Below are 14,394 nucleotides of genomic sequence, written 5' to 3'. Positions count from 1 at the left end.
TTTTGAACTAATATATATATATAGAGTAAAACCAAATTTAAAGCCGAAAATTTTCTAATTTAAAGAACAAAATTGAATTTAAAACCAAATCGAATTGAACCGTTTTTTAAATTAAAAAAATATAACGTAATTTTTTTAAAAATACCAAAATCGAATTTAAAATCGAGTCAAATCGTATATATGCAATTTGGATTCAATTTGATTCGATTCGATTTCGCATTAGAAAATTCGATTCGATTTGACAAAATCGAAGTGAATCAAACCGTTTCGACTCTAAAAATTCAAACTTTTAAGAGAGGAAAAAAAGGAAAAAGAGGCAGATGTCATGAAGCGAAAAATGTTATTTGATGGGGCCCGTAGAGAAGTCCAAATCGTGGAAGCGAGGCCCAAAAACGGCCCACATGTTGCCCACGTGGACTTCCTCATGCTTTACGTCAGACCCGGTCCACTTCACACTCCACATGTCGCATCATGGCTAGCCAACAAATCAGGGCCGTTCAGTTTGTGGGACCTAGGTTTCGAAATCTGGAGATTGAGAACGTTACCGTGGGACAGGCGCAGAGGATCCCTTAATATATATATTAATCTAGAAAAGGAAAATGAAGGGCATTTTGAAAGTGTTGTAGGACAAGTTAGAAAGGTGGAACTGGGAAGTGAGCGAGTTTTTCATTTTTTTCGCATAGAGAGGATTCCATAAGAAGTTCCGCTCAATTGGCCATTTCCTTCATTCTTATTCTTCTTTGCTTTTTCCGACTCCCAAAAGACAGTCACAGATCCTTTTTATTTTTCCTCCTTTTTTATTCTGCGTTTGGCCGTTCTACGCCTTTTCTCCTATTTCCCTTCCATCAGCTCAATGGCCGCATCTTCGCTCTTCAGATCTGCACCCGCCGCTTCTTTTGTTCAACCATCGCGTTCCTTCTCTTCTGCCGATCAGTCTACGGTCCTCTTCTCAACATTTACAATCATCACCATTATCATCGTTTCACTAATATATCATGTTCCAAAATGCTCTTTACTTGTTTCTCTAACTCATTCTCTTAATATGTTTATAATCCACTGCAAATGGCTTTCGATCATGAATAAGTTTGAGGCATAAGCTTTTCATAACTTACTTAGCGCGTTCCATACACCACAGTTCACAGCTTGTATTGATTACCTGATGATACAGTTGTTTCCTTGCTTACCGTGAACTTCATCTTATGTATGTAGGCTTCGTGCGTTAATTTGAATTCTACCAAGTTTCAATCGAGCATTTTTGGTGCCCATGTTTCAAGCGGATCATCTTCCTTGCAGCTTCGCAGAACCCAGAATATTCAGCCTATTCAAGCTACAGCCACTGAACTGCCTCCCACAGTTCAAAGTTCAGTATCAAATTTTTACATTTCATTTCTCATTTCTCAGTCTTTTTTTTCCTCCTTAAAAAGTATCATCAATAATAAAATAGACAAGAAACTCTTGATGCTAATAATTTTGATTTGTTGGCTTCTCAAGAATCAAGGAGCAGCGGAAAGACGAAGGTCGGAATCAATGGTAAGAGTTGTTACTACTCTTCTTATAATTAATATTTTTATCTATTTGTTTTCTTGTTATCAATTGCATATCGTTTCCTTTTATCTCCATGTGGTAGATTTCTGTTTGGGCCATGAGTGTTTCTGCGACAGTTACTTTTCACGCTGGAACACTGAATTGCACCAAATTTTCTTGGTCGATATGATGGAAGAAGAAATTTCAAAATAGGAAAAAGAAGTTGAGAAATTGAAAATTGATTTACTAAAAGACAAAACTGTTTGTATAACTTAATTAAAAAGCGTTGCTTCAGTTTTTGGTCTATTTCAATTGGTCAAGAGACTTAAATTTCAAATAAGAGCTGTTTTTTCCCAATTCAACTATGGATCCGCCATATTCTAAAGATGCACTTTCAAGTCCGTTATTCATTGGTCACAGGTCATGTTCATGCTACCCTACACTTGTTTCTCTAGATAAAAACTGGCCTTTGTTAGTACCCAAACCTCTGTATGGATTATTGAATTATACTCCGACAGGAAGTTGTGCTCAGTGATAGAAAGTCATGACTTATGAAATACTTCATTCATTATTCTTTTTCTGTTTTATTTTTCATTACTGAAGAAATCAGATTATGTATTTTAGTTTGCTTGCCTGAATGACGCCACTTTTTTATCAGTGATAAGCTGGATATTTAATTTAGATCGGATTACTTGAGACCTCATGCCATGATGTACTTTTAACTTGATGTAGATTTTGAAACAAAATGGTTCGATTACAAATTTGGTTACTATAGTTTGGAGAAAGTTGGAATTTAGTCCCTATACTTTTAAACTTAGAATTGAGTTGTTATGGTTTGACAAAACCTTATAAGTAGTCTTTAGGGTTTGATAAAATCTCTATAAATAGTCCCTATCATAGGGACTATTTATAGAGATTTTATCAAACCATAGGACTAAATTCTAATTATAAATCATAGGGATTAAATTCTAACCTTCTCTTAACCATAGGGACCAAATTTGCAATTTAACCAAAAATCTTGTTTGTGAAACAAGATCATTTTTGGTTGTCCTTATTTCTTGCATGTAGGCCGTTTCTTTTTATTTTATAAAGAAATGTCCTCACGAATCAAAACGTGAACCCACGTTTACTAATGCAGGTTTTGGACGTATTGGAAGGTTGGTATTGCGGATTGCAAGCTCGAGGGATGATATTGATGTAGTTGCAGTTAATGACCCTTTTGTTGATGCAAAGTACATGGTAGTGGCAATCCGGCCTCCTTTCAAATTACAAGTTTTTCAAATAAGTCCTTTTTTCCAACAATTGATGTTCTTTTACTAGTGGATAGAATTTTAATTTTTATCCTTCCCTAAAGATTTTGATTAACCAGGATCTTTTATATCACCATACTGCCTTCATTAATAATATTAGTATTAGTAGTTCCCGAGTTATATATTTATACATGGTGGCGGAGCTATTGATGCTGAGAACTTTTCTGCTCCAGTTATTAATCCTGTTACTTGAAAAAAGTTCACTATGATTATAGCCGTGAGAGGGTAGTTGAGTGGTAATTCTTTCAGTTTCAACTTTCTAGAATTGCTTAGTTGATCAAGATTTTGGATGTGAAGAAATGCTTTTAATATACTCTTCATTTTATGCAGGCATACATGTTCAAGTTTGATTCTACACACGGTAATTTTAAGGGCACGATTAACATTGTGGATGATTCAACATTGGAAATCAATGGGAAACAAATAAAGGTTTTGAGTAAAAGGTACTCCTGTGGAGGCCAGAAATGACATCTGGAAAAGTTTTGCGTGTCTTCTAATCACCTCCTGTATATTTTTGGTTGTTTCTACAGGGATCCAGCAGAAATTCCTTGGGGCGAGTTTGGGGCCGAGTTTGTTGTTGAATCATCTGGGGTCTTCACAACGACAAATAAGGCATCGGCACACTTGAAGGTCTATAGACATGTTGATTGAGCTTAGTTCTCACTCTATATACATATATACGCCCCATCATTGTACCCATCTAATATCGAGACTGAAGGCCCCAATTTCTTGACACCTCGTTGTAGGGTGGAGCCAAGAAAGTAGTCATATCAGCCCCATCAGCTGATGCACCCATGTTCGTTGTTGGAGTTAATGAGAAGACATATAAGCCAAGCATGGATATTGTTTCAAATGCAAGTTGTACCACAAATTGTCTTGCTCCTCTTGCGAAGGTGTGTAAATCCCAAATGCTTAGGCATTCTATGAAATAGAATTAATTAACATCTAAAGAAATTGAGTAATGTGGAAATATGACAAGCAGGTGGTTCATGAGGTTTTTGGTATTGCTGAAGGTTTGATGACAACCGTGCATGCGACTACAGGTCTCTCTCCCCCTCTTGTTCTCCCCAAAAAAATAAAAGGCAAAGAAAAAAAATAATCATGGAGGGTAATTTCCTATTCTTTCTCAGCTACTCAAAAAACTGTTGATGGGCCCTCAATGAAGGATTGGCGTGGGGGTCGTGGTGCTGCACAAAATATCATCCCAAGTTCTACCGGTGCTGCAAAGGTTGGTGGTCGAAATAAGAGACTTTTGATAACTACATGGAATTGGAAACTCAATAGCTATTAGAAGATTCTTATTACTTTCCAACTGCAGGCTGTGGGAAAAGTTCTTCCTGAGCTCAATGGAAAACTTACAGGGATGGCATTTCGTGTTCCAACACCTAATGTATCTGTTGTGGACTTGACTTGTAGACTAGAGAAGAGCGCTTCTTATGAAGATGTCAAAGCTGCAATCAAGTAAATGAACTATCATTGTGTTCTTACCCACATTATCTTGAGTTTAATCTTGAATTGATCCACACATTAGTCATTTTTGTTTATCACTAATCGTTGGTTGATTTGGCTACCAACTGAAAGATATGCCTCAGAAGGCCCACTCATGGGTATCCTCGGTTACACGGATGAGGATGTTGTCTCCAATGATTTTGTTGGTGACTCAAGGTACTGTTTTAACGTGAGAGAGATTGCATGTGAAATATTATCTATTTCCTATCTAGATGATTTTTCATATTCTAAACCACTTGAAATATACTTTTAATCACGCAAAATCAACTTTGATAGTTAAGAATTGCATTCGAAATGAAAACTCAAACATGTATTTAGGAGGCTATGGATCATGAATATTTAATTGGATTTTATCTCACTCCAGGTCAAGTATATTCGATGCGAAGGCCGGAATAGGTCTCAGCGACTCCTTCATGAAGCTTGTCTCCTGGTATGACAACGAGTGGGGATACAGGTACACACTAATGTGAAATTATTGGAAATAAGTGCTTGAAATATGCTTATTCTTCAGTTTTTGGTAAATATGACAATTATAATACTCGTTTAAACAGCAACCGAGTACTGGACCTTATAGAGCACATTGCATTGGTGGCAGCCAACAAGTGAAGACTATTACGAGAGATTTAGACTTCTGCCATGTTTAACAAGAATTTTGTGGAAGATCACAAATTGTCGAGTCTTTTGGTCCCTCTCTTTTCTACACCATCTTCAACAACGTAAACGTTGCATTCAAGTTTGAAAATAATGATGAAAAACATATTTCAGATTAACGTAATAAAACAAATCACCTTGCATTTTCCTTTCCAATTCCTTAGATTTTTAAATACACAATATGAAAAACATATTCAAGTTTTGTTTCTCAACTTGGGATCATGGAACATTGCATTTTCCTTAACTAAGTTGCTCTGCTCTCACAATTGTCTAGTAACTGTTCTTTTAAATTCTTCCACACTAAACCCCATCCCCTTGCCATCGTGCAGATTTTTCTTTGCATTAGTCAAACGATCTTGTTCTTCTGCTTGAACATTGAGGACTCTTGATACAGCGCCTTCAGTTTTACTTTATGTAAATTTAATCTGATGAACGGGGTGCTACGAAGCAGGGTGAAAAATAAAGACGCTTAATATTCTTAAAACGCAATTAAAAAATCTTGAAATTCTAAATAAAAAGGTAGGAAAATTAATACAAATGTTTTAGAAAATTCAAGTGTAAGCATTTAATATAGAGTCGTAAATATAAAGATTTTTTTTTTTTTTTTTAAAATGGAGCCCACAGATTTGAGTGCTTTTATTACCCCCCGAATGACGTAGGCCTGGAACAGAAACATAACTATTTAGTCATGATAGCCAAAGCATGGCTGTCCTTTCCTAACAAAACAGAGAGAACAACGTCAGATTTGGAAGGAAATATTAAAAGGGTGGCTTTTCCCAACTGTATAAAATCGGGCATCAAGGCTATGTATATTCGTCGGGGTTGAAGTGAAGTGAGGGCTAAGCCGCTAAGGTAAGGAAGAAACAACGCATGGTGGGAGACCAATTAAGAAAGCTCACAGTCCTGCTCCTCATCTTTCTTGCCCTTCTTTCTGGTACTTGATCCTGCTCGTTCATTGTTTCCTGTTTAAAGATTTTTGAGAAGGGAAAAAAAAGTTAAAATTACACGTTTGGTTCTATCAACTTTGAAATTTGTATCTATTTAGTCCCAAACTTTCAAAAGTGTTTATGAAGTATTAAGTGTCTTTAAAAGTTTGAAAGAGATGAAAAACCTCATGTTCAACTAAAATTTTAATTTACCAACCCAAAAAATGTATATAGAGAGAGCAATTGGTCCTAAGGATTTAGGGTTTTGTTTGAATAGAATTTGTGTTCGAACAAGAGGGATGGCGGTGCAGACGTAAGGAGCAACATGGTAGCAACAGAGAGAGAGGGCAACGTTTAGGGGACTGTGTATTTCGGCTGACGCATGTACTAGAGCTCGCTATTTTGAGTTGCGGCACCACTGATTTTGTTCGGATGATTCATGCATTTGTACCCAGCCTTGTCCACACTCTGTATGGCTGGATTTGGAATTGACCACACTCCATTCCAATGAATAACTTGATGTAGTTTTATTTCAATTAACAGCTTCACAATATTACACCACAGATGAAGAGGTGTATAGCATGTTTAGAAAGACTTTTACCCACTTCAAAAAGTGTTTTTTTTTTTTTTAAGTGAAAAAAAATACATACTTTTAAGCACTTAAAAAGTTACTCCAAACAGTCTTCATTTGATTACCAGTTGAACAATGCTTAGCTTGACTTCTCTTTTTTACTCACTTTAGTATAATAAACGGATGGTGTGACTTTGGAGTCTGACAATCGAGGCAGTGAAAGTAGCAGCAAAATAGCAAATATCCAAATCATGAGTACAATCAAAGTTTTTTGGGTGGAAGAAAAAAACAAGAACAAAAATTAACATAACGAAAGGGAAAATAGATATGCTTTGTTTTGCACATTGAGTTCCATTCTACTAACCGTAAAAAAAAGAAATAGCTGGTCGCACACTAAGATATTCCAAGTTACAGAAATCTGGCTCGAAGAACACTCAGATTGTTTGGATGCTACAACCTGTTCTGTAATCGTTTTTCGCTGTTTTGTTTTATATACTGATGCTGAAGAAAAATAGATACGTTTTTTTCCTTACACTGGCAAACTTTAATAGTTGAGACCATATGTCCCCAGACTCTAAATACATGTATCATTTATTAATGAGTCCAAATTTTGCCTGCCAAAATATATATCAACGTAATTCAATTGTCCTGTCTAAAAATGTATCCAAAACTTCATTTTCATACCTTTTATGCAGATTATGAAAAATAATTAACAGGGAATTTATAACACTTGTATTTAGATAGAAACAGTTACTCTTACAATAATCAATTAAATACTTTTTTACCTTCGTTGAGCTTGTTGATTTCCCTTATGGTTAGAAATGATCTTCTAACCTCCATGCAATGGTGCAACAAGAGAAGCTGAGGTTTTTTTTTTTTTTTTTTTTTTTTTTTTTTTTTTTTTTTTCACCTTTGTTCTTAGTTGTTTAATTGCTGTCTCTTATACACATCTAGATGTGTATAAGAGACAGGGGGAACCGACATCCAAGTATTCAAGTGTAGTGAAAGTGAAGAGATAAAGGAATGGCGGGAGAAGGATTGAGAAAGCTCACAGCTGTGGTGTTCATCTTCCTAGCCCTTGCTTCTGGTAATTCCATCCTCCTGCTTGTCCATGGTTTATGCCTTAGGACACTGGAGAGCTAATTTAGATTGATAAGTATTACTAATCAAAGAATCGAACTGTATTGTTTTTTGTTTATTTTATAGATCATTCAGCAAAACTTTTTTTTGCTTTGATCTTTTTTTCTGTCAGGAAAAAGAAAAAAGGATTCGGATTATAAGTTTTTAAGTAGATACATGATACTCAAATGGGAATTTTCAACAACTACGTATGAATTATAAAACTTATGGAGAATCTGATTGGAGTATGCACATGAACTTGTATTTATTAATTCCCTCTCCCTCTATAGTGACATTGGTATCATACTGTTGCAGGCTGGATGGTGGTGCAGACGGAGGGGCTGACTTGTTATAAACCGAGCACGGCGTTTCAGGGAACGTGCAATTCAGCTGAGGAATGCGGTAGGGTTTGTTTTTATGAAGAGGGGTGGGATGATGGGTTTTGCGCGGGTGATAAATGCATTTGTACACAGAAATGCTGTTGCTAAGTTCATGTATCAATAGGTTTGGAATTTACCACAGTTCTTACTCCCTCATGGATAAAATAAGCTCCTCCTATTCTAATGAAACGCACAAGTTTACTCGTGGTTCCATTTTCCATCTTCTAGTTTCATCTCATACGTTGAGTTAAAAATTGGCACTGTCAAAATTTTCTTGGTTGTGTAAAGGGAAGTAATGCCAATCTTTAACCGCTGGATTGGATGGGCAAGACTAGACTTAATAGAAACTAAACAGAGGCGAACTAAACACCATCGTCAATTGTCAACTAAATTTATTCCAACCCGATTGGTTTCAAATAAATGCAGCATATCCTCCAAAGATGGCCCATTTTGTACGGATGGTCTATTTTGGGGCCCAATTGAAAAATGATCCACATTGGAGAAATTATTGAAATTTGGTTTTTTGCTTACATCATTCGCTCGTGAAATTACCCATTGCCCCCGAAGATGCATTTGATTGGCCCCAGCGTCCTAGCCTCAATTCTCGATCTCGTTCTCCGTTCTCTTTTATCGATCCCCAATCCCAATCAGCAGTCCAACTCCACGCTTCCCATTCCTCAATCTTGATCCACGTCAAACTACACACTTCCTGATCTCGTTCCAATTCCTTGTTCCCGATTCCCGTTCTTGATACTCCTTTTCGTCCTCGATTCTCGCCAGCAAACCTAATCGTTTTAAATGAATTTGAAAAGTGAAGGTATATATACCGAAAGTCGTGTCTCTGAAGCTTCTCACTCTTGTTCTATCACACCCCCTCCTAAGCCTTGTCTCCTAGACCCGAAAGAAGATGTGAAGACAGCTGATACCACCCTTGTGATACCAACTGCCCAACTTATACCAATTCACAAATGGCTAATATGTACGAAACTTAATTAATTTTTATGAACAGTTACAAAGATTTATACTATTATACAATATTAGCTTAGTAATCCTAATGATTTTCAAAGATAACCCAATTCGAGTCCCATACTGTGAGAGAGCAGCAGTTCCAGATCTTGCATTATCATCACACAATAATAATGCAATCCTTCCAGCCTGGTAACTGGATATCTCTGGCATGATCAGCTTGAAATCTCGCTTGAACTCGATTCAAAATCTTTCTTGAACTTGAAATCTCGCCCGAAATTCCATCAGAATCTCGCTCGAAATGAAATCTCGCTTGAAACTTGGTCAAATCTCACTGCTCGATCACCAAATCTTGCTGGAATTATGAGTAGGGTTGCAATGCTCAAGGGCAGCGTTGCAACGATACCTGGGCAGAAGCTCACGATCTGAAATCTACAGCTCAAACTTCTTCACTTCTTTCTTCAATTATAACTTAATTTCAACGCTATTGACTCCAAATAAATTACAGACTCTTGAGCACACATATAAGCTCATCATACAAGAGCCAATTACAAATTTAATAAGGAATCAAAGAGAACTTAAATGCCAAATCTCAGAAAACCATATCAGTGCACCATTTTCATATATATCATGAAAAAACACCCACCATACCAAAATTAAACCAAATTGAATGCTTAGATCATGTTCTGATACCAATTGTAGGAGTATATCAGCATGCAACGGAAGCAACAAAGATCAATAATCATTCTAATTCATTTATTTTGGCTAAAAATAAAGCATGCTCATACAATAATAAGAGAGTTTCAAAACATACCTTTGTAGAACCTCTTGAAACTCGAATTCAGCTGCAAATCTTCTCCAAATCTTCTTGTGAACCGTCTCAAGGTCTTCCCTACTATTCTCTTGGAGCCTTTGAGTTGTGGGACTCAAAATAAACTTGAATGAAGGGAATTTGGAGAAGAAGCTCACTGATGCAACTCGAAGAACACTTCCTCAACCTTACAAGTTTTCAACAAAACTTCAGCAAGTTCATCAACTTTTGCATACCCGATTTTCACTTCCATCTTCTCTATTTATTGCAGGACAATCATGCATAGAAGAAGGCTGCATGAGGTGCAACTCATGCTTAGAAGATTGAAGCAAAATCAAGTGGATTTTGAGTGAGCTACTTGATGAAGGTGAGTGGAGAAATTCAACTTTTCCATTTTGCGTTTTCCAAACTTTTCCAATTTCAAATTGATTTCCAAAATCAATTTTAATTTCAAAATTAAAAACTTTATTAATTTTAGAAAATTAATTTTAATAAAATTAATAATAAATAATTAATTAAATAATTTAATTAATTCTAATTAATTTAATATCAAATATTAAATAATTTTACACAAATTCCGCCTTCATGAATCCTTATTCATGAATTTAATATCTAAATCATATTTAAATATTGATTCTTCAATTCCATTTAATTGCAAAATTAAACGCGTAATTATATTTCATATAATTACTAATTCCCTTATTTCTAATTTGAACGTTTCAAATTAACTTATCACGCTACTCTAATGCTAATCCATTTACGAGCTAGTAGGGGGACCTTGTGGACCTATAGATCATGGGCTTCAATGATCTGAGATTAATTGGCTAAACTCTATACACCGAATTAACCTCGTTAACAAATGGGTCACTCCACTAAAGCCCATAATTGCACTCCCCTTACTGTAGATATATTATGTCCACTTGATATAATCATGATTAGTAAGTTAACCCTTCACAAGTTGTTCGTAATAATGACTGGGTCAAATGTCTGTTTTACCCCCAAGATTGCCTCTTGTTTCTTAAGTCCACTGATCCTCTAATGAACAATTGGTTTGTGATCCGATCAGCAATCCGAGTCCCTCTCGGGCCAATGAGAGGGTGAGGCCTCTTGTTCAAGACCCAGAGTTAGCACTTAAGGGAACAACCTCTCTACTATCCTTGAAAGGGGGTAAGAATGAATTCCATCTTGCACCCTATGTCCCCAGTTATCTACCCAGTCTTACCCCTGAAATGGAGGTTTATTGAGTCGGCGCTGTTGAGCCAACCCTCACCTATGAAAATCTAAGGATAATCCCGAATAAACAGGAGTTCATAGTTAGCTTAGGAATAAGGTCAAGTTACCTAGGTCATCGCTTTGAAATAGTCAGTCTTAAACAGTAAACAACGTTATAAAGTAAGAGTGACTGATTTCGTGGTTCGATCTTGTACAAACCCATTGCACATGACGCCTTCATTCTTCATGTCATAACATATACGAATTAGGATCACATCGTTTGTAGCACTTTACAACTACAGAGTGGGATGCATCCAATAGTGTTACCAAAATAAGGCACCTAACCTCATTCATATATATAGATCATTTTGACTATTTACTCGAACCTGATCCATTTTTATATCTTTACATAAAGTTCAAGTACTCATTTAATAGTCATGGATCTTTTTAGTTTATTGGATTTATTTTTAAAACGAAATAAGAAATTCATATATTCAATAACAATTTATTGAATTTTCAGAATAAGTTTTATTGTTTACAAACCACGAGTTTAGGACATAAAACCCAACAATATTTTACTGAAAAGAAGGCTAAAAAGGCAAACCAAGATAAATTTGATTTACTTGTAATTGAAATATGTTTAGTGGAAAGTTCTCATTTGGCCTGGATACTATATTCAGGCGCCGCTAACCATATTTGAACTTTCATTCAGGAAACTAGTTTCTAGAGGCAATGACGGAGAACGAGATGACTTCCAAGTTGGGAATATGTGAAGTTATTTCGGCTCGTGCAGTGGGAGATCTAAAATTATTTTTTGTAGATTCTTACATTTTGTTGGAAAATATATATTATGTATGATAACTAGTAGAAATACAAGTTATTAAAGCTCAAATTATTAAAACAATGGAAGAAAGCGATGGTAAAATAGGCAATATTACAATTGAATGCGACAAACTAAAAGAAAATTGCGATAGTTGATGCTCATCGCATAAAAACAGTTAAATTGCGTTATTATGTGCAATGTGATAGCGCACTTGAGTTTGCGATCCAAGGGCACAATGCGATGGCGCGTTTGAGTTTGCGATCCAAGGGTACCTCAAAGATGATCGGGTAAAGATCTCAAATAAAGGCGATAACATAATGAAACATGATGGGACATAAAACTGATAACGGTCAATTTGAAAATACAGTTGATGACCGTTGAAAGACCATACCGTTGCAAATACATTAAACTTCTGGTGATTATCAGACGACACAATAGGGTATGGAAATTAATGCTGCCCATCCACGCAATCATTAGTGAGAAGAACTGCTTTGCCTAAGAAGTCTATAAATACCCAATGCTACAAAACCAAAAGAAGAGCGCGCGAGGAGGCAATGCGAAGCCGAGGGAAGGGAATTCTTGAGAAGAAATTAATTTTCGGAAAGGTCGAGAGGATGCCGGAACTAGCACGAAGGAGAGGCACCCAACCCTTGCGAGAGCAAGATTCTACCATTTGGGAAAGAGTTGAAGTGATAAGAGTAGTGTAAAAGCCAGAGAAAGCAAGACATTGCTTACCTGGCTCGATACTTCTTACACCATTTATTGTTTTGTACTCAACACTCTATTTGCAAAAATGCAAACTTCATTTCAATTTATGATCAGTCCCTCTCCACCATGCATGAATAACTACATTTGTGAATGGGTTGAGAAGTACTTAGCTGGCATGACTTAAGCTAACTTTATGTGATCATCTTGTCTTATGTATGCTTCAATCATCATTTGGAGTACTTGAGAGAGTAGTCTGAAGACAGAATCTAGGCTTGAGAGAGTCGGATTAGATCGCATAAGCAAGAGTAGACTTAGAAATAAGTTTTATCTGCTACATTCCATACACATTGCATGCATCCTAGAAATAGGAAATGTGGCATTATGCATTGAGAAATGTAGTGCTTAATATTTGTGTATAGCATGATCGCATGACTTATACAAAATCTTAAGAAATGCTAGCTAAATATCTTCTCAACCCCTTTATTGCATACTTGTTACAACACCACCCTTTCATCGCTCCGCATCTAATTCTATTGCATTAGAAAATCTAAGTTAAATCACCATCTACTTCTTTATCACCATCGCAATAGGATAAGAGAGCCCATCGCATATCTATTTTGTAATCCCTGTGTTCGACCCTAGACTTACCAGGACCCTAAGAAGCTTATACTTGGGCTTTGTTAGGAAAACTTGCATGATCATTGCATCCACACATCCTTACATCACATGATAAATCAAGCATCAAGTTTTTGGCGTTGTTGTCGGGGATTACGGTATAGATTGTGCTAACATCAAACCTCTTTGATCTTTGTAGCTTTTGACCTTTGTTGTATTGCCATTCCACCTATGAAGGAAGAAGCAAACGTTGTATGAGCGAAGGAAATACTCCTAAACTCAAGTATGACCTAGAGATCGAAAGAACTTTTCGCAAAAGGCAGAGAAACAGATGTAAACGACAAAGAAAAGTTCACAGAATAGCTGAACAACCTGAGGAACGAGTAGCAAATGAAAACAACATGATGGCAAATTCTATCCTATTGGCAAATGATCGCAATAGACCCATCCGGGACTATGCGTCACCAAACTTGTATGATTTCTTCCTAGGAATCATGAGACCAGCATTTGATGGATCAAGGTTTGAGATGAAGCTAGTAATGTTACAAATGATACAAACAGCATGATAATTTAGAGGACGGCGTGGTGAAGATCCGCACGCCCATCTACGAAGCTTCTTTTTAAATTTGCAACATTTTTGTGTTCCCTAATATTTCCCAAGAGAGGTTCGATTCACATTATTTCCATTTTCACTATGCGATAAAGCAAGAAAATGGGCTTACTCTTTCAAACTAGGAGAGATAACGTCATGGGAGCTAGTTGTGGAGAAGTTTATGAAGAAGTATTTCCCTCCCACAGAAAATGCCAGAAGGAGGAAATTGATCACCAATTTTGAACAAAAAGAAGATGAATCACTCAGTGACGCATGGGCGAGATTCAAGAAACTAGTACGCGACTGTCCATACAATGGATTACTGGATTGCCTCCAAATGGAGATTTTTTTATCATGGACTCAATTGTGCATCGCAGACAGTTGCCAATGCGGCAGCTGCAGAAGGTCTGCTGGACAAAACATATGATGTAGCAAAGAATATTCTTGATTGCATCTCGAAAAACCACGAAGATTAGCAAGAAAGCGATCAAAGAACGAAACCCAGAGAAGGTAATGCGAGTAATGGTGCCATCACATCATTACATAATCAGATGAATGTGATGATAAACTTGTTGCAAGGCATCAATAAACAATTCAGGAACTCAAAATGGGCAAGTCAATGCGATAGAGCAAACAAGTGATAACGGGCAGAAATGCACGTTATTACAACACAAAGA

General features: G+C 36.5%; 1 protein-coding gene, 1 long non-coding RNA gene and 1 other non-coding gene across 3 annotated transcripts; 1 reads left to right on the top strand and 2 right to left on the bottom strand.

Moving 5' to 3' along the window:
• The first annotated feature begins 610 nt into the window (after positions 1-610).
• LOC120077175 (glyceraldehyde-3-phosphate dehydrogenase GAPCP2, chloroplastic) lies at positions 611-5,206 on the top strand. Its single transcript, XM_039031080.1, has 13 exons — positions 611-940; positions 1,210-1,360; positions 1,492-1,530; positions 2,663-2,763; positions 3,165-3,277; positions 3,365-3,464; positions 3,581-3,727; positions 3,817-3,877; positions 3,965-4,062; positions 4,153-4,295; positions 4,416-4,499; positions 4,708-4,797; positions 4,895-5,206. Exons 1-13 carry the CDS (start codon positions 854-856, stop codon positions 4,947-4,949), a joined length of 1,269 nt encoding a protein of 422 aa, XP_038887008.1. The 5' UTR covers positions 611-853; the 3' UTR covers positions 4,950-5,206.
• Positions 5,207-5,585: 379 nt separating this feature from the next.
• Positions 5,586-7,169, bottom strand: LOC120077176. The gene is made up of 2 exons (XR_005481741.1): positions 6,856-7,169; positions 5,586-5,956 (listed from the first exon to the last, which is right to left on the bottom strand). It is a non-coding gene; the product is annotated as an uncharacterized LOC120077176 (long non-coding RNA).
• Positions 7,170-13,931: 6,762 nt separating this feature from the next.
• On the bottom strand, positions 13,932-14,038 carry LOC120078834. The gene has a single exon (XR_005482115.1). It is a non-coding gene; the product is annotated as a small nucleolar RNA R71 (small nucleolar RNA).
• Positions 14,039-14,394: the final 356 nt, after the last annotated feature.

Source organism: Benincasa hispida, chromosome 5 (genome assembly GCF_009727055.1).
Source record: "Benincasa hispida cultivar B227 chromosome 5, ASM972705v1, whole genome shotgun sequence".
Lineage (NCBI taxonomy): Eukaryota > Viridiplantae > Streptophyta > Magnoliopsida > Cucurbitales > Cucurbitaceae > Benincasa > Benincasa hispida.
The sequence above is the reverse complement of the archived record's forward strand: the minus strand, read 5'-3'. Positions and strand labels throughout refer to the sequence as shown.